Genomic DNA, 20,634 nt, shown 5'->3' with positions numbered 1-20,634 from the left:
ATTTAGCTTTCTGTACTCCTCTTATTCAGCATTTGACCTATACAGGTCCCTCTGGAAATATATCGAATTTCCATTTGCCCAAAGTAACTTCTGAACTATTTCACCTTATGCTTTAAAAAAAAAAAATAAATAAACAACTTCAATGATAAGAAGCTACTTTGTAACTGAAAACATCTGGAAATTCTTTGGCAAGTAAACTGATGAGAAGATGAGGCTAAGTGGTCTGGGAAGGTATGTATTTACTACAGAGATGAAGAACCCTAACAGAAAGGACTGTTTTCAAACATGAAAAGGGAAAATACCAGTTACTTGCAGAGAAATCATGCAAATCATCAATAAAGAATTCTCAAGACAGTACTCCTATACTGTAGCAAGTAATCAGAAAACAGATTATGGCAAAAAGGTTTTCAATAATTAAGCTTATTCCATAGAATACTGTTAAAAATTCCTCATTGAACTAAAATTAGGTTGGAAGGAAGGTTGGAACTAAATGACCTTTAAGGTCCCTTCCAACTCAAACCATCCTATGAATGAACAATGCCTCCATCACATGGAACTAGACCATCCTTGGTGGCTGACATCTGGTTTTGAAGGGTCATATTCATATGCTGCAGGGAAACCACACAGCTAACCAGGTTTCCTCAATATATATAGGTTCCCATTTGATTTTGTCTTTCCCACCCTTCAGTAATCCTGCAGAACAGTCGAGTTCTGTCAAGGAAGAACAGACTCCAGCCTTCAAGAGCAAATCTCAATCAAGTCTTTGTATCAATGAAATCATAAAATAAACCCATTTGATAGCCAGACTGGCAACTGAAAATGGCAAGATGTGAAAGATTCCTGTTTGTAATTGAACTAAACAAAAGATTCCAGAGTTTGGTGGTGGGATGCTTCTGGGCTGCTTGTTGCTGTTTTGCATTAGTCGCATGTAAAGGAAGGTATTCTTCCTTCAAATTCTATTTTAGCAGTGATCTTCTTTAATTCAATTGACAAGAGAAAAAATTTTAAGCATAAGAAGAACACTAATCAAAGCTCAGAATCTGACCATCTGTCCTCTAAAAATCTAAGTGGTATATATGACAAGCAGTTAGTTTAAAGATTCTTCTGGCAATTAATATACAGAACAAAGAAAAAAGAGTAAATGACATTTACATTAATTTAGTTGGCAAGTTCTTTGTACACAAGCAAGCAGGTCCCATCAAAGTTGCTAAATTTTAATTCTCAAGTCAGGTCATAGGAATCTCTTAATTGCAAAGCATTTGCTATGTTGATAGGGTATCACCAGAAACAACTGTCTGGTACAGAAAATTATAGTACAATAATTTTATACTAACTTAAGTATTAGCACATATGTTGCTGGCTTCAGAATAAAAACCAAGTTGCTTCTATTTTAAAAGAAAATATATCAAATTAGGATTCACAAAAGTTTTTAACCTCTACTGGAATCATAAAAATTAGTATTTTTGTTTGCAGTGCTTCAGGCAAACAGCATCGCTCACACTTGACCACTTATCCTTTGAATCATTCCGTTTTGGGAAGCAAGGCTGCTAAAGTGGCCTAAAGCCAGCCCCCATCAAGGACCTCTGTTACAAATAAAGTAGTTAAAAACAGATGGTTACAAACCTCAAAATTCTGAAAAATAAAGAGCAGCAAAGAGCAGTTAACACTGCACAATTCATTAAGAATCTCATGATAAACGAAGAAAACCACAGATGACCCACAGAAAGAAATGCTGACGAATGATCCGCTTGAAACAGTGGGAACCATGGAGAAGCCTGCTGCTCCCACTACCTGCACAGAGCACAAAGCACTGCACACTGCGAGGTGGGGAGGTTTCGGCTGGTGAGAGTAGAAGAGTTACAGAAAAAAAGAAAGGAGTCACTGCTGGAAGAGTCCCTGTGGTAAACAGTAAATCAGGATGCAAATGCTGCTGCTGCAAAGCACAGTTTGCAGCACAAGTAAACTTCTGAAGGGGAATGCGAAGGTGGCCCTCCCACTGGGCTATCAACTGCACCACAGATTCAGCTATCTTTGTCACAAGCCACGAGGGGACACAAGCCACAAAGGCAGGAGCCCATGTTACACCAACTTAATAGCAAAAAGTAAATGCAGAAGTTCAAAAAGTGAGGCTTGTGTTTCTGACAGCAAAGTTAATAAAGCAAGCTTTGAATTTCCCTTTTTTTTCCTGATGGTATGTTATACCTCCTGATCAGAAACAAGATTTCTCATTCCTAGTCTTGACTTCTCTTCTTTGAAGTTTTAAGGCAGTTGGTTTTCTATTGTAAAGTTTTGAACAATAATTCAGATTTTTGACGGTGCTATATTTACTATATATACTCTTGTCTCCAGCACAATCACAGGAGACCACCAGGAAAATTACTGATGAAGAATAACATGTGCTCTGCTATTTATCCAGTAACAATAAAAATAAGTGTTAACTCTAAACAATCCTGCTATTAAGAAAGAGTTACCTGCTTTTTACATACCCAAGCTCAGGTGCAATTTTTAATACACTATAAAACTTACATCTTACATCTTCACATCATCTTCACATCATCTTATAACTTACACTTTGTCATAGGTTAGCAAGCCTAGTCCCGGAAGGGACGTCCTTGCTAAGGGGTGCTTACAGTTTCCTCTGGGAACTGATAGAACCTATCAGCTGGCCAGTTTGAATACGGACAATTCTCTAAGCCACTTAAAGTTGTGATCACCTCTGTGATCCACATTTAAGAATAGGCAAATGCCCCCTCCAAGCTCTCTCTCGTTTCCGGCGCTGGGACAGGTGGCTGCAGGGCCCGTGTGGGGGCCCAGTGGGCCCGGCCAGGCCCTGCTCGGGCCAGGCCGGGCCGGGCCACGGCCATCCTGAAGCCATGGACCTGTTCCAGCCATGGAACCCCCCCCACTGCCTTGCCGTGGGCAGCCGGAGCGGCTCGGCTCTCCCCCCTCTCCACTGCGATAAGAAAAATTCAACATTCCAGCTGCAAAGCTGCAAGGTCGAGGTGAGATTAACCCTTTTTATTGCTGTGAAGAGCTGAAAACCTGAGGGAAGAGAGAGAGGAGATGCTTAAAGCTGAAATTCTGTTGTGAAGCTATGATATATCAGAGTATCCTGTTGTAATTTCATGAAGATATGGGGGGTGGAGTGTTCAACTCATGAGCAAAAGCACCTGTGCTGAGATAGGCAGATGCTGACGCAGCTGTAATTTCATGAGAAGTTTGGACAGGGAGAGATGAACCAGACGAGGACTTTTGCTCCAAATGGGAAAGGAGAAAACCTCAGTTCCTAGAGATGCTCCCAGACATAGTCCTAACGATGAAGATGATGAAGACCCTTTGCTCCCAGGGAAGGAGAAGGGCCTCTGTTTTTGTTTCTGAACGGCTCAACCTTAAAATTGTACCCCAAAAAACTTCAAGAGTGGACCCTCGAAAGCAGTTGCGGGAAAAGCTGCAAGTCAGGGGAAAGGACTCACACACAGGCAGAGAGACTCCTCTTCCTATATGGACTGAACAATATTTGGAAGTGGGAGGCTGTCTCGTTGTGATAATGTTTTCATAGCATGAGCAAGAAGAGACTTTTCTTTCTGGATGGACTGAACAAGGTTATTGTGGAAGTGGTAAACAGACTGAACATCTTAAGGGCTGTCTTTTTACATTGTCAGTGGGAGAAGGGAGGAAGGTGGGGGGAGGAGGAGAGTTCTGAAGGTGGTATAATTTTTTTCTCTTCTTTTAGGTCTGTTAATAAACTTCTTTATATTCTTTCAAGTTTGGTGCCTGTTTTGCATTTCTCCTAATTCTTATCTCACAGCAGATAAACAGTAATGAGTATTTTGGACCAAACCACTACACACTTATATCTTCATAGGTATAAGGTTTAAGTGAAACAGACTTCTCCTGAAATCCACCTAATGTGATTTATTTCACCAGGTATTTTCCAGATACATATAAATAAGGAATTATATCTCCCCAGGAATACATGGTTAATACATGGCATGGTTAGGGTGGAAACAAAATGCAAAAGCTGTTGTCACAAATCCTCTGGTCCTGGCTTTTAGACACTCAGTCTCTACCTGGCACCCCTAATTCTCCCTAGTGCTTAGGCACTCCTTCTGTGACACTGAGGGGTGCTCCTGCCTCCTTGCCTAGCAGTAACAGCAGTAATTTACTGCAGGGACACAAGGACATGAGAAGGAACTTTCACATTTGTTACTGGAGGATCAGAAATCAGACTCCTTGTATACCTTGTCAAACTGGTTTATACTAGCTGTAATTTTCATACTGCTGCAAGACATCACAACTGTTAGCAGTTCCATTTAAATGGAGACACAGGTTTGGACTCAAGAAAATCTCTCAAAAATGTGTGTACATATGCAGATGTATGCTTGTGTAATTGTCTATGCTAAACAGCTCCCTGGTTTGGGGAAGTCTAACTATGGGAATTAGATTTCTGAGCTCACAGCAGCGAGGGCCTATGCAACACTCAAAGCAACCAGCAGGCTCATCCCCACAGCAGCAGGCAGCTCTAGTGCTGCACACAGCAGCAACACTGCAACAAAAGGATGGAAAGAGTGAAGGCAATGACTGCTCCTGGGAAGGGCTATCTCTGTCACACACGCCAGTGCCACCCCAACTCTAAACTGGGCTGAAAGCTGACAGAGGTGTTCTGTTGTTTGAATGGACTGTATCCAAGTTCACAGGATGCCTGTTAGGAGTACTGTACAATTTTAAAAACTCTATGCAGACTTGGCCTTTGCTTCTGAAACAACAATTCAACAAGTAGGGCGTCACTGCCATTCTAAGAAAAACTGCCTTATTCAGGCTCTTTTGAAACCTTTTGCCCGAGAGTCAACAAATACTATACAAGTCAACTGCCTATTTAAAAAAAAAAATATTTCATTTTGGTTGTGGAATCACCACTACCAGACATAAAAATAGTTCTCCCTATGAATTTATCTTCTTAATACTTCAACCAGCTTGTGTCTTGGCTTTATTCTGCTGACCGGCTGAATTACCAAACACTGCATTACCATTCTTCTACTGTCATGGTCTGTCCTTCTGCCTCCCATGCTGACAACATTAAATGCTTAAGTAATTACCTTAGAGTATTTGTAAAAAACAATGGTTTATACACATTCATCTGAAGTGAATAAGCACATCTTGAAACACTGGCATTTTACTATGACCACATACAGTTCTACCACAGAGTGTTGAATAATGCCATTCCAGTATGATTACTTATTCAATTCCCTTGGATACTTGATTTGTTTTTCTAAACACTAGCCTAAGGTAATGTGATTTTTGTCAACATCACATTTATTTTCTTGCTCTCATATATCTACAATGTTATTTCTAAACAAAACACTAAACAAAGTTATTTAGAAACTATTTTTTTAAACAATTATATACAAAAATGTTCCATGGGCATGAGCCCTGAGAAAAATCTCAGTACACTAGCACTATTTAATTAACAGAGTCTCACTTGCTAATTCACAGCAATGCCTACTAAAGACAAACCACATGTCTATACTTGGTCACCAAAAAGATGGAGAATCTTAGCAGGTGTCAAGGACAATATATATATATATATATATATATATATAGACTCAATGCACTGAATTTCTTAGAAAATGAGCAGAACTTACAGAAAATGATGAGCCATCCTTTGAAACTGCAACTGGGTAAATTCCATCTCCTAGCCGCACAGAGAGCTCCCAGCTACTTCTCTTTGATTTAGCAATAGGAATTCTAAAAAAGAAACAGACAGAAAAAAAATTTTTAACAGAGATTTCATGCTTGTCCCAAGTTAACCAGAAGCGCTTGCCTCATAGGATGGTCATGAAGGATATAACGTATCATTAATCTATAGACACAGTTGGAGAGCATACTTGAAAAAAATATATACTAAATACATTTTTCTGTCAAACAGCATATAAGGAGAAAATACACTCTTACTTTCTTTCTAGATTTGCCTTGACACACTGGGTATGCTGATAAAGTTACAGGAGGCCCTTGAATACAGCCAGCACTTGCTGCAGAATTAGCTCAAACAGGATGAAAAGCAGATGAGAAAGTGGGTTGGCAGGAGAATAGCAGTAGTGATAACTGGAGCAGTCTTTTTAAGGGCAAAATATAATCATTATTTCTTTAATCTCATTCTCAGTAAATCTTAATTAAAAGCCAATTACAGACAAAAGATTCAGCCAAACAAGTAATACAAGTAACTTTATAATATACATTTTTAAGTATCTCATACACAGAGCCCTTCAAGCATACTGAAAAAATAATGATGTATCATCACAGCCCATACGCAGGATTATACTGATTCCTGCAGCATTCTGTGGATGCACCATTTATCAAGTAACACAGGAAACCGAAATCTTTTCAACTTAAAAAAGCACACACCTGAGAGCAAAGGAATGAGAACTGAGCCTCCATTCTTCGAAATTCAGAGTGGAACATGCAATTTTCAGGTATTTTATTTAAATGTATATTCATTTTCATTTTCCTCATTCTAACTTTTCTCGAGTCTCTTCCACTTTGCCATAACAAGCCAAAAGCATACTATAACTTTTCTAATGAATGGTCACCATATATTACCATCAGGAAGCACCACATAGCCTAAACAGAAGATAGGAAGGTGTAATTTAAACTCCATTAAAACAAAGACACACTATTTTGGTATAGCTTTTCTTCCACACTGGCTCTTAGACATTTAGGTTTTTCTGGAAAAAATCTGTAGGGATAATAAGTTTATCACCTTTACGTCCCCTCTAAGGATCATTTCTGCCATAACGTTAATCTATTGTACATTATAGCACTTACTACACCATTTTATTGCAGCCTTCAGAGCCTTAAAACTTGTAAACACATTATGCCACATGCATCCTCCAGAGGATTTAGGTGACCAGTGAATCACATCTCCCAAAAGAGAGTGCTCAGGTTTCCTGCGGAGTCAACAGGGAGAAGCACCTGTGAGGTCTCCAGAGGCCACAGGAGGAGAAATTATCTGCCCAAGCCAAGGATAACACACTGACTTGCTAAGGATTTCAACAATTATTTTAAGAACATTAGGTTTTTAGATACCTGAAACTTAAGCAAGTACAAATTCAAGTACTTAATGAGGCAAGGAGCTTCCAAAAATTGTGCCTTGCCACGTGCCTGAAAAGGGGAAATGGAAATGCTAAATATATCAGACACAAATAGATGCATATTTACCCTTAGTTACTCCTGGATCCAAGCCAAGTAAGGCCTACACCAAATTTCAGCAAACACCTTAGCCCACCTCTATCACTAACCTAAAAGTTCACAAGACAGATACTGAAAATAACCTGTTACTGTGCTAGCGATGCCAAGTGTCACCTTTCACATTTAATATAGTGAAAATTGTCAAAACAACAAATCTGAGGAATTATCCATGGTCTATTGAGTGCAACACAATTTCTCAGCAACTCATATTGGAGTATGTCACCAAACATTTAGACTGGCTGATAGGAAACACGACAGACACAGGAGTTCCTGAAGAAGAGGAAGAGGAATTTCCTGCACAGGTAGCAGGCAGCAAGCTGAGAGATGTTTTCATTGCACTTCCTGGTATCAGAGCACCAGTAAGGAGGTATACAGGCAGCACCTGGTTAAGCTCTCCATGACACCCCACTCAACAACCAACAGGATTTAGTGGTTTATAGCAACTTCATATTTCTTATATTAGAACTAAGACCTCATCACAAACTCAGCTTAGTAGATCTGCTTCACTGGTGTCATGAGACTCCTTACAGCCTCGCTGGCATAGCCCTGCTTCATATTGCATTTGACTGGAAGTGACCTCATGAATCTGGCTGCTGGCCATCAAAGGAAAGACAGTCTTGTTCTCCAGCAGGGATTATTTTTGTTCAGTCCTATCTTGCTGAGCTTTGTCAAGTGTATCTCCAAACAGGATGCATGCCTCTTGAGAAGCATGACTATGATCACTGCTTTGCCTGGGTTTCAAACAGTCACATAATTCCTCTCTCTGCAACACCACTGGCCAGGAGGGCAAGGTCCAGAGCTGCATCTAACACCAAGTACACAGCAAGTTGTCTCTCCCTTCTGGAACTGTTAGATTCATTTGCACAGCAACATTTTTCAGCTTTCCCTGTGGTTTTGTAACTATAACTGACACTGGCTAGGACAGATACTTATACTAGCTCAAGACAATCCTACTTCTTCATTAAATCAAATTCTGTTCAGAGAAATTATCTTGTAGTAGACTCCATTTTGATAGGATTTTCAGGGAGAGAAGGTTCAATATAAATAAGGATTACAAAGTCCAAAAGTAAGGATCAAAGTCTAAGTTTGTTGAATATGAACAGGAAGTTGCTCACACTAGTTCATATAAAACTCCCCAAACTTCTGGCTACTCTCAAAATGTACAACTTTTAAAGTTCTGGATAATGGGATGAAATCCAACATATTGTATTCACAGAAAAAAAAATCCCACTGAAAATAAAAATAGTGTAATTTTTGCCATCATAAAAGACACAAAGAAAACAGAAGGCACTTCCCCTCCTAGATTCAGAGTCCACACAGTATGCCTTTCCTAGGGTTCAACATGCCCTCTCTTTTTTCTCCCAGTTTCAGCAAATTACATATTATCAAATAAAATTACTTCATTTGCATATAAAGATCACTGGCTGCAAGAAGAAACACAAGTTTCACAGCAAGATGAGTGCCAGGTGAATGGGCAGCAGGGCCACGGAGAACTGTGCGCTGCTGATCCTTGCCAGGAGCATTACACACAAAGGGACAGAGAGAGCAAAGGCAGCACTGCAGCCGCAACGACAGGACATGGGTGGAAAAGGGTGTTACAAACTCCTTCCACGCAAAAAAGGGCAGTTCTGAACCTCTCCACTCCAAATTGCCTTCTAAGGGGAAGCATCACAAGCACCGGAGCACAGATGAAGAGTGATGGCCTGGCTTTAAGTCATAAAGGCTTTACTCCAGAGCACCAATTACAAAAATATGTAAGCAGTGCAACAAGAAAAAGAGCACTGTTTGCCTGCTTAGTTATTTATTTTCAAGCTCTACTGCCGTTTGTTCAACTAAAGATGATGTCTGTGCAGAATGTATTACGTCCCTTTTACCCTCAAATGCCATTCATGGGAGAGGGAGACACTTTAGAATAACACAGCAACCAAAGCTCCTGGTTTCCTTGCAAGCTCTCAGTGAGGAAAGCAGACAACTGCGAAAAACTTCAGATCGACACACACTTACTGTGCTCATGGAAAACATTAATTAAACTATTATCTATTCCAGTCAAGAACAAACAATGAAAGGAAACGGACACTCACAAAAGCAAATCAAGTAATAACTTTGCCCGGGCCACTTTGATTGTCACCAACCAATCCGATAGAAGGAACTCAATAAAAATGACGATTTTCTGCAGCTTGTGGATAATAAACTTACCTCTCCCAATTACCACTGATGATGTGATGTAAATGTGCTAGGATGTCACCAGCTCCTAAAGGCCCAGAAAACTGAGTACAGATTTTTTTACTTCCAATTTAAAATACATGCTTTAATGCTGAGGGGGAAAACACTTACAAATTCCTCTTCACTTCTGATATTTTTGCTGCATAATACTTTACGTAAACAGAGAAATCCCAAACTATCATAACAAGTCCTCCTGTTTGAAAGTTTATAAGCGTTTGAAAACCACATTTTATGACACTACATAAAGCTGTTTTTCAATTGGCAATTACCTATTCAGCAGTTAAATAAAAGTGAAATATTGACTTAAAACAATGTTAATGGTCAAAGAATCATTAAGAAATCCTTCATCATAACTTTCACAGCAGGTGGCCTGTAAAATGATCAAGAATAATGTGCTGGATTCTGTAGCCACCAAGGTCAGTTTCTGCATACAAATCTTGCAGAGGGAGAAAAAAAGACCTTCAGAAAGTGGGCCATTCATCTGAACCAAGTTCAGAGAATTTCCAGCACTGTGAAAAGATATGTTATGCAAGCACATAGATGTATTCAGTGGGGGTAGACTGAACCAGCTACATGGAGACTACAAAGGAGCCCTCCCATGGCTCATGAATAAGTCGAGGAAATGATCAGAAAAAAATGCAGAGATGTTTAGACAGATGGCCCACTTAAAATGCCTGGGACAGGGCATAAGCAATTTTAATGAAACTTTAGATCTACCATATAAATTGTTTCTTATTTTCCCTGCCCTCCCCCAACCCCTCCAAAAAAAAAAATAAAATAAAAATAAAAAAAAAAAAATATCAAGAAAGGCAAATAGAAATCTAACAACTCAAACAAGAGCCTATCTTGTGATGCACAAAAAAAAAAAATAATAAACACAAAAAATTACCCAAAAAAGGAAGTAAATCTCACACTTTTGAGCATTATTTGTTTAATAAGTTCACATGCAAAGAAATATCCTTCACAGAACCTTCAACTATCAGATGAATATAAAAGCAGGGAATGGATAGATTAAAAGAATTCTAAACAGAAGTGTACTGCCAAACAAAACACAAACCTAAGCTTTAGTATCTGAGTACTTTCAACACTTTCCAACATAAAAGTTCATCATCACACAGAAAAGATAAAAGCAGCATTTTCACAGGATTATTTTAAGAACCAAAAATTATGTGAAAGGAACCTAAGAATCTGGGAATATTTTATTCAGCAATTTGAAGTATTTTCTATATCTATTCACACACATTTTCTACATGTATTCAGACTGGTCCATCTATACATATCACATGCCCTTTTACATAAAAATAGGTTTTCCTTCTTCCTGCTTTATATGTGCATATATATACACATGTACCACTTTAACTGTGAATATGAAAATATACCATCATTACACTAAATTATAGTTCTTCATATGTCATGCAAAATAATAACCCCTACTAGCCTGTGTGGCAGCTGATCAGACAAAGGCTGAAAGAATTACTCGATAGTTATATCAAAAAGGTTTTACATTACATTTTCTTACATATCACATTGAGATCAATAACAAATACACATCCTTATAGCCATGTACTCTATTTGAATAGTGACCACAGGAAAAAATGAAATTACATGGAAGGTACACTATAAAATAAAAAGCAATGCTTTAAAAGGATGCTGTGGAGTACACTGTGCTTTGATTCACAACAGCGTACATCTGGATGTTCCCTTAGCAGAAGCTTTTCAAGCAATTTGCATTGACATAAGAGCCTGCAATCCAGTGACCAATGAAAACCTCCAGTACCTTCAGCAGTGAAACCCAGATGAGGGCTAAAGAAACAGTTAAGCTAGTTCTTATAAATCTAGGGTGAATTTAGCTGCCCAGACCTAAGAGTATGGCTCAACCCCTTTCATCTTCATTTAACTGAGAAATAACCTTGCAAACAACCTGAGCTCACCCTGGCTAACCCACTTCTACTTTGGAGGTATCTAAACATGCAGGGCTTGGGTCTTGCAAAGAGAGACACCCCAACCTTACCCAATGTTTTACCACCAGCATCCTCAGCAGCCTGGCAGGGGGAAGGAACTAGGGGCTCCTCTGCCAAAGCCATCTCCACAGTCTTAACAAGAAATTTTCCTCCAAACACGCAGCCGATCAACAACTCTAAGCTTTTTGAAAAATCTTCCATGAATCTTTTAGCTTTAAATCTATTGGGTAAATGAAGTAGGATTGCTGGTATTGCCTGTCTTGCTATAACAAAGTCCTGTTTGCAGAGCATATGTCCAGAGAACCAAAGATCCATGCTATCAGTCTTCCTCAGCCTGTGAGGGTTCACATCCACCTCCCATCTCTCGGGAGAAAGAGCCAGGGGCCAGGTAAACACTGGGGAACTCACCACCCTGCCCTGCTGATGGTAGGAAGGAATGAGAGATTCATGAAGACTCGGAGAATTCACGGAGACTCAGCTTTGCAGCCTGATGATGCATTCTTTGGGACAAAAAGTTTTGGCACTTGGTCCTAATGCCAGGAAATTTCGATGTACTTTGCATTTAATAAACTGCAAAAATTTAATAAAACACAGTAACTCTGGGAGCTGCACGTAGAGCCCAAGACCTCTCAGTTTCAGAAAAGGGTCGGACGGCGCAGTCCTTCAGCAGGTGACAGCATACCTTGATAATTTCAAATAAATAAATGTAAAAAATATCTGAAACTGATTTCCTCTCCAATGATATGTTAGGGCCTACTTTAGTATTTGGTTTGTGTTGGAAAAAGCAAAGATCACAAGCATTAATGCTGGATAAGAGATGTTGCTACTTGTCTCATTTGCGAGCATTTGTGAAATAAGCAAGGAACACTCAAATCAAGCATTCACAAGTACAGAGAAAATACATTTATTTTTAGTATAATTTCCAAGTCTGTACCTCTGTTTTTTCAACCATCTTTCCTAAATCAGCAAAACTATTTACCAAAGGAGGAACCACTTGCAAGCAGGTGTTTTTAATCAGATCAGTCAACAATATTGACTTGTGCATGCTGACAATTGTTATGGAGAGAAAAATCTAAAAATCTGTTTGTCATCAAAAAAAGTTGGGGCTATTTCTCCTCCAATTAAAGTACTTAATTTCATAACTTTGTTGTTTTCTGAAACATTTTTTTTAATTTTTATTAAGAGATAACTTTGGGCAGTTGGCAAAACTAATAATAATAATTTACTCCACCAAAAGGAAAACAGCAAATGCTTTTTCCTATACAAGCCTTCCTGTATTTCCTTGAACAAAGAAACTTATTGTGCAGATATTTAGGAATAGTCTCACAATAATTATCTCACTTTCTTTTTATGTGCAAAGAGCTTCAGAACAAACCACTGTAATGCAGTAAGGAGGACTAAAGCTCTTCTGTTAACATCATCCAGTAGCAGTTACGTCCTTTCATGTAACATGATTGTATTAAGATGTAGCTGCCTGTTGGGCGGTCAGTTTCCTACGTCTCCATTCAAAGAAGGGCTGTTCCCAGTAATAATGTGCTATTTTCCACTTTGTATTACATTTAGAATACTACAGGTTTGCTGTCCACACAAAAAATAGGCAGAAGGAAATGCTAACCTACTAATATGAAAATGAGGTGAAGTGATTAAAAATTACCTCTAAGTTTGATAAGGAAATAATCCAATTTTACTTCTACACATAATACTATTTTCCATACTCTCTTTTTTTTAAAACATCCAGGCAAATTTTGTGCTAGGTTTGTTGTACTCATCTCCGTAGTGAAATCTGCCTACTAATCTTGAGCTCAATTGCCACTAATGGCTTTAAACCTGAATCAAAACACATTTGGTGCTTTAATCTGTCATCCCTTCTGTCAGAACTTCAGTTATTCAACCCACTTTTGTAACAGAAGTTCTGGAGAGTATAACTCAGAAGTAACAGGACAATATACAGTGGCTGTGAGAATATCAGTGTTGTACCTCAGATCAGGAGTAGTTCTCAAAGCAAATTATCCCAACCATCTGCACTTAGAATGCTTTGAATCACACTGCAGAACAGTCTTGGGACATGCAAACCAGGTCCCTCTCTGATGCAAGAAAGGCCAAAGCCAGGCTCCAGAACTGCACCCAGCACACTCCAGTCACAAATGGGCATTCAGTTCACAGGACTGGACTGGAACTAATCAAAAGTCAAATACATACAGTCAGAGTATGAGCTCCTCATCATGAACAAAATGGTACATTTGTACTGGTACACCCTCTAATGGCAGCTAGATTAAATCTTGAAGAATCCCTAATTCACGTGAAGAGATTTTGATCTAATGACAATTTCTGCAATTGCATTCCCTCAAAATTCTAAGTTCAGTATTTAGTCTAGATGTTCAGAAAAAAAACCCAAAACCACAAAAACTCTTAATATTTAAATTCAAGCTCAACCCCTCTTATTTAGTTGCCCCAGTAAAAGTTATATTATCGAGTGTTTAATACCTACCAGCTCCTGCCAGCTGAAAGCAAAAAAAAAAAGTGCAGCATATTGGAAAAATCATTCTGCCATTTTGGAGGAGAAAATACATGTATTACAATCAAATTTTTAAATTCCATTTCAAAAAAATAATGGCCTGACATTCCAGAGCTGCCTCTATCCTGTTAGATAACACCACCTTCTTGAACAGATTGCCATTTCCCCAGATATCACTAGTGTACAAAATTAATCCTAAAAAACACATTAACCTACCTCTTTCTTATTCAGAGATACACATCTGACCCACAGACAGTCACAGCCAGCATTAAAGGCACTAACAACAAACTGAAATGTGGTATTTTCTTAGAAGTTTTCAAGACGCATTACAGTGAAACTTTTCAGTACCTGCTGAACTTATAAAGGAGGCACCAGATCAGGAGTGAGAGACAACTACTACAGCCAAGGGGAAAGGAAAGACATCAGAATAAAACCATCTCTGAGGAAATTTGGCAACAGCACAGAGAGCAAGAACACTGGCCTTCTTCAAGGCCCAAAAGGAACACAGTGTACAAACTAAGGAAAAATTTGAAATTATACTGGCTAACCAAAATAAAACCCCCAATCTGTCTTAGGCCAAACCGAAAACACCTTTTTAGAGAACACAACCTCTAAAAATCTTTTCGAATTTCTTGTTAAGAGCTGTGTATTGAATGCTGTCTTTCCTGTGGTTTACAGTTCCATTTAGGTCTCTCACCCTTTTGATCTGTCAGTCCCCTTGGAACTACCCAGATTGTATTGCGAGAAGTATGGAATTTCTGCCCCACTTTGTAGGACACATGATTTGACCTGGTCTCTCTAAAACTTTTTACATATGCAATATCCCAAAGGTCATTGTCTAAAACAGAATTACACTCTCTTTTTTTTGTGCATCTTGGAAAACACAATGCTTGCACCAGATTTTAGTAGAGTTCCCAAGTATTGTCAGAGCTCAGCCATCACACAGAGCTTATCATCTCCCACAAACTTGTTGTGGCAGAACCAAGAGCCCATCCAATAGCTTAACTATCTCATGCCAATGAAATGGGTTTTGGAACACAGCCATATTGATCACATTTTTCTGCTGTGGTTTCTCCTCTATGAGGAACTTAATTCAGGTAATACATAGAATGCACATTCAGGACAACCCACAGTCCTGCAAAAGGATGAGCAGATTTTCCTTGCTAGCCATCCTACATGCCATAGTGTAAGAAATAGAAGCTGGCCAAGAACAGTGATTCATTTAGAACTATATGTTTTTCTAGACAGTTTCTGGCTTTTCAAAAACATGCTTCTTTACTACATGCACAAGAACTAGTGCTGGGTGACAACACAGGTATCAATGATGTATCTACCAAATCACAGGTAAATGTGATTACAGCATTTGGCTAGAGGTAGTCAAGCCATTTTCCAACAGGCAATGTGACAGCTACTTCCTCCCTCCTACATGTAAGAAATGTGGCATATTCACAGATTCTAAAGCTTTGTTCTCTGTTTCTTCTGCACTAGATTTCTATGAAACAGATTAATGCCAGCAATTCTGTTCAGTTAAAGAGAAAAAAAATAGCAGAGAAGACCTCCAAAAGTTCATTAAAAATTATATTAGATAATATAAAACATGCACATCTCCCAAAAGCACTCATACATCATGTCTAGACAATTATAGCACATAGCAGAGCTCCAGTGACTCTCATTACCTTCCATATATCACCTACTACACTTTCAGCTTACATCCGGCACTCACACCACTGAGCTTTCACCACCTAATATTAACCATCTTTTCCCTTCTGAACTAATGAAAAGAGAAAGGTACCTCTCACAATGAGTTAGGCCTTACACTGGCTGAACTACCTTTAGGTACTGCTTACCTGCTTTTTTTACATTACTTAGGCACTACAACTCTAGGCCATGGAAACACAGGCGTCTAATTATTTATTTAACAGTGATACATATTCAAAAGATGATAAATATCTATTGCCCTCTATGTATTTTCATCCTTTTAATAGGACACCTGCCTTTTTTCATATTATGGTCTCACAACTAAAGAGAAGAAAGCCAGTAAGAAAAATAAATGTGCGTGGATTTTCAACATGGCTAAAGTTATACACATCAGACCTGAACGAAAGAATTTGAGAATTATTAAACTAGGGTTGAATGTGAAGGACAAAAAATGTGTAGCAGCTAGTGCCTCATTCTCAGTCCTAAAAGAAAACTTTTGCCCACTAAGCTTTCTGCTGACTAAGGTTGAATTAGAGAAGCCAGGCTGTGTAGGTGGGATGACTCTTATTGGTAATGTTTATTTTAGCATAATTGTGATCAATATAGGATGGGGACATAAAAATGGCTGTACTGACTAAGGTCTAAGAAGAGTACAAGAACATAGTTACACTTCTACAGTGTACTCAGCTGTAAGCTCCTTCTCCTTCCTTGCCTTTTGCCCAGACAACTAGCACAAATCAATGCAGTTCAGTAATTCACGTGACAAAGAATAAATGTCCTAAATATAAAATACGTAAATAACATAATGTATTAACATGTACCATATAAGTACATTTTAAAACATTATGGAAAAAAATTTTTCTTTAAACATTACCTTCTACACATCCAATTATTATTTAATGAATATAATTACACATAGATGGTACTGTTCCTCTTTATTATTAGCTCAATGCACATATGTTTTTCTGTGAATGTTCCTGTTCTATATACAAGCACGAACGAACAAATTGTATGTGGTCAACAGGATGCTAAAAAGAACATTAAGACTTTCTGACAAAAAAAACAGGCTCATTTTGAACAGAAATGCTAAAACGTGAAGTAAAACTATTGCACAAACATAAGAAAGATCCAAAGTATTTCTGAAATACACTTTCAGCAGTAGTGTATGGCAGCTGAAAGAAGATACCTTAAGAAGATGTTCAGAATTGGTTCTCATGACTTTGCCTTCAGCCCCAATCCTTCCTTTGCACTCACCTGCTGAGGGAATCCATATGCAACATCCATGTTCTCTCTCAGAGAGACAGTATCCTTGTTTATACCCAACATAATTTTTCTAAAATGCAAATGACTGCAGCCCTCCTGGACCTTCCTGTGTGAGACAAACCAGCCTTGTGTGCTGGTTTTGGCTACAGTAGAGGTAATTTTCTTCATAGTTGGTGGCTGCGGTTAAATCACAAAAGTCCTTATCTCTGAGGAGTTATGCCCCACCCTTTACAGGCCTTGAACACAAGAATTTCTCATGGCAACCCAACTTTTTTAAAATGTGAAACAGCAGAATGCTATCAGGTCTCACTACCCCTTGCTTCTGGGAAGACGCATATGAAAGACTGAAAGCTAAGGAAGCTGAAGAGAAGTGTGCTGTGGAAAGGTGCTACACTTCCCAAGGTAAGGAGACTGAAGCTTAAATGGCTGTCAGACTACCAGAGTTTGGAAATCACTGAAACAGAGTTTCAGTCTATTTACTCAAAAAGGTTCATTTAAATACACGTGTTAAGACTTGGGAAAAGGCAGCCTGTAGTAGAGGCAGACATGCAACGTCCGAGATCAAAGAACAGAAAAAACCCACAGCTAATAGAGGAATAAGGTTGACTTAATATTAGTAAGAATCTTTAAATGATTGTGATTTAAGGATACAAGCAACAAGAATAAAGGCTTTGCTGCAGGGGAGGGAGCAGGGTGGGCAACACAGAATTTAAAGAAAAGTGCTCTCAGTAGTTCAGTGAAACAGGGTGAAGTTGTCTAAGGACATTAACAGCCAGGTGCAGCCAGATGAGGGCCTGCTTTAAATTTCAGTGTCTGGTAGAAAAATGAGTAGCAGGGCCTAGAGAAAGTTATTCCTGTGTCACCAAGGTATGTCACCATCTCTTCCACCATCATGTCAGAGAGAGGAGATCCAGAAACACATATCAGAACACTGGGGTAAAGGCAGAAGCTTAAAGTCTAGGAATCCGGATTTTTTTAAGTGTTGGGTTTTTTTTTTAAATCTGGAATTAATATGCAAATAATTTATTTGTATCATCTCACTAGTAACCGCAGAAAGACTGATTTTACTAAGCACCACAGAGGGACACAATAAAGACCTGTCATCTCCTTTCTAAGTCAATGGGTAAACATCCCTGGTTTCAAAAGACCCAGGTCCTGTGCTGTTCTTTCCTGCCTAGTCTTTCTCACACTACAGGCTTTGAAGATCTATGTTAAAAGGAAGCCACAGCCAAAACAAACTCCAAGCACCACATCTAATTACACAGAAAAGTAAACTACTAAAGAATGGTCTGTGAAAGATATTAAAGAATCATCCATAATCATAAAAGGAAAAGTCATCTGAGCAGTCTCAACACAGATCCAAGGAAAAATATCCAGGTCTTTGAGTACTTACCAAGAAACAACAGAAATCAGGGTATTTTTTACTTAAGGCATCATCTATCCCAAGTATCCCATTGAAAATATGGTGACATATCCATGCAGCTTTTCTTTTAAGATTCACAATACCAGCCAGTTACAAAACCAAAAATATACAGTACCTCAGGTGGAACAAAGAAGGCTACTTCTGACGCAGGGAGCATATGACTGATTTTGAGTTGTGCAAATATCAGGGATGAGCTTCAACTCCAAGATAGTGCACAGCAACACAACTAGCAATGTTACCTCTCAAATAATTCTCCCATTACAATTATACAAAGCTACATTGTCACAAACCAACAAATAGGCCTGCGGTCTTACATATAAGAAACATGTAAGAAGTATGTCTTTACACATAAAAGAAAAGAATATTTTTCATTTCTTTATCATTCCTTGGTAATGCACATACCAGGAATATCTTAAAACGAAAGCAAAGAAAGAGATCTCCAAGACTCCTGAGACAAAGGCAGGGCTTATTTTCTCATGAAAATGTCTCTTCAGTATTTTTATTTAAACACACACACTAAAACTATACAGAAGAGACCCGCCTCTCTGAAACTTGAAAAGAAATAAGCCTTAGCTCAATCTTGTATGTTTGCACTTTTAGTCTTACCCTTAAACAAGACGGAATTGAGCATAACCACACTGAAGGTTTAGCTTCTATGCTGGCGTATCAAATTTCAAGTCAACAGCTCTTTTATTTAAAATATGTTAGATAAAAAGGTAATATGGTCTCTGTAAAGAGTTCCCTGGAGGTTAGAAGAACCAATAAATTAACTGTTACCATATGCTTGGCTCCTTTTGGCAAAATTCAGTAACAAAACACTGCCAAACCTCTTTAGGCGGGTAATAATATTTGGTAGCTTATAGCACAACTTGGGAAAATAGAAAACTGGACAGAAAGCTTGGAAATTAAGAGAAGAAACTTCATCTCTATCCTTCTATAGTTAGCTACATGCTGTTGGAAGAAAAATTCTAACAAAGTCAACTTTATGGGTCTGATCTAAAACCAACAGCTGTCTTCTCATGGAACTCATACATTGGCTAGTATAGCAATCAATTATTCCACATTCGGTTTTTTTAAACTACGATAGATATATTATGACCTATTTTGAAAACAGGAAGGTTTGTAAAATTAGTAGTCTGAAGTATTAAAATGCATATTATCAGTGCTTTCATTATGGGTTTATTTCACTATAAATGAGAAAGTCTGGTATTATTTGCAATGCAATGTTCTTAGATTTTACTTATCTTATAATTAAATACTTCCCACCCCTTCTCCCCATATCTTTCTTACCTACGTAATTGAGACTAGATCGTGACAGATAAAAAGCCTTTAACACTACACCTCTAATTATAGTTATAGACTGGGTATCTTAAGGACATCTATTACAGACTAGTTTTTTAATACCAACTAAAAAAGTGAGGGCAAACCTAGATGGTCCTATTCCTTTACCAAGACAAGCAGGACTTGCTCTGTAGCATCAGTTATAAGGAATCAATGCTTTTTCAGATATGAACATTTTATTTTTGTAATCATCTATGATAACAAAAATTCATTATTATTTTATTTCCAGTAAAATGGTTATAGCCTGTTTTTCATGCCATGATGGTTTGCATGTAGACGAAGAACAGATACTTAAAAATTCTGTATTTCTTTAATCAACTACATCATCCCAATAAATTCTAATTTTGATGTATAAAAAATTACTTATTATTCAGCTTACAGTTCCACACACATCTGGCAACCACTGTGAAGTAGGTTGACATGTATAGGACAGACATGTCACTTCTTAAAGTCATGTTATTGCATGGCTAATCCTATATTTGCATTAATTTGATACAAGCACTTACAGGTAAAAATAATCCCAAAGTATAGGTCTAAAGATTATAATATAAGCCTTTGGAAGGTTGTACCAGAGCAAAAATATTTTTTACCATTCTATGGATGTTTGCCTCATTCAGCCATTTGGGATTTTATTAATAATCTTCTCATTACTGTATTCATCTTCTGATTTCTTATTTTTTTATTTTAAGTAAGACAATTTCTGTAAAGACTTGACACTGAAATCAGAGACTTCATTACCCTGCAAAATATATCCACATTTTAAAGTATTTAAGAGGGTTAAACAAAATGCAAACATTTAATGCAACATTAAGCATGTGAAATAAAAACTTGATTGCCTAAAGCAAGCATGCTATGCTGTTACCCTGGTGACAGGTTAAAAAAGGATTGTGAGCTGAATGGCTGTATGATATGAAATTAAAATGTTTCACATTGAACAATCCAAAATGAATTGGGAAAGGTTAGAG

General features: G+C 38.1%; 1 protein-coding gene across 1 annotated transcript in view; it reads right to left on the bottom strand.

Moving 5' to 3' along the window:
• Positions 1-20,634, bottom strand: part of PCCA (propionyl-CoA carboxylase subunit alpha) — a 274,195-nt gene that overhangs the window by 100,783 nt on the left and 152,778 nt on the right. The window contains exon 19 of the mRNA XM_039561855.1: positions 5,643-5,745. Coding sequence (XP_039417789.1) covers positions 5,643-5,745 — 103 coding nt within the window. The remainder of the gene's footprint in view (positions 1-5,642; positions 5,746-20,634) is intronic.

Source organism: Corvus cornix, chromosome 1 (assembly GCF_000738735.6).
Source record: "Corvus cornix cornix isolate S_Up_H32 chromosome 1, ASM73873v5, whole genome shotgun sequence".
NCBI lineage: Eukaryota > Metazoa > Chordata > Aves > Passeriformes > Corvidae > Corvus > Corvus cornix.
The sequence above is the reverse complement of the archived record's forward strand: the minus strand, read 5'-3'. Positions and strand labels throughout refer to the sequence as shown.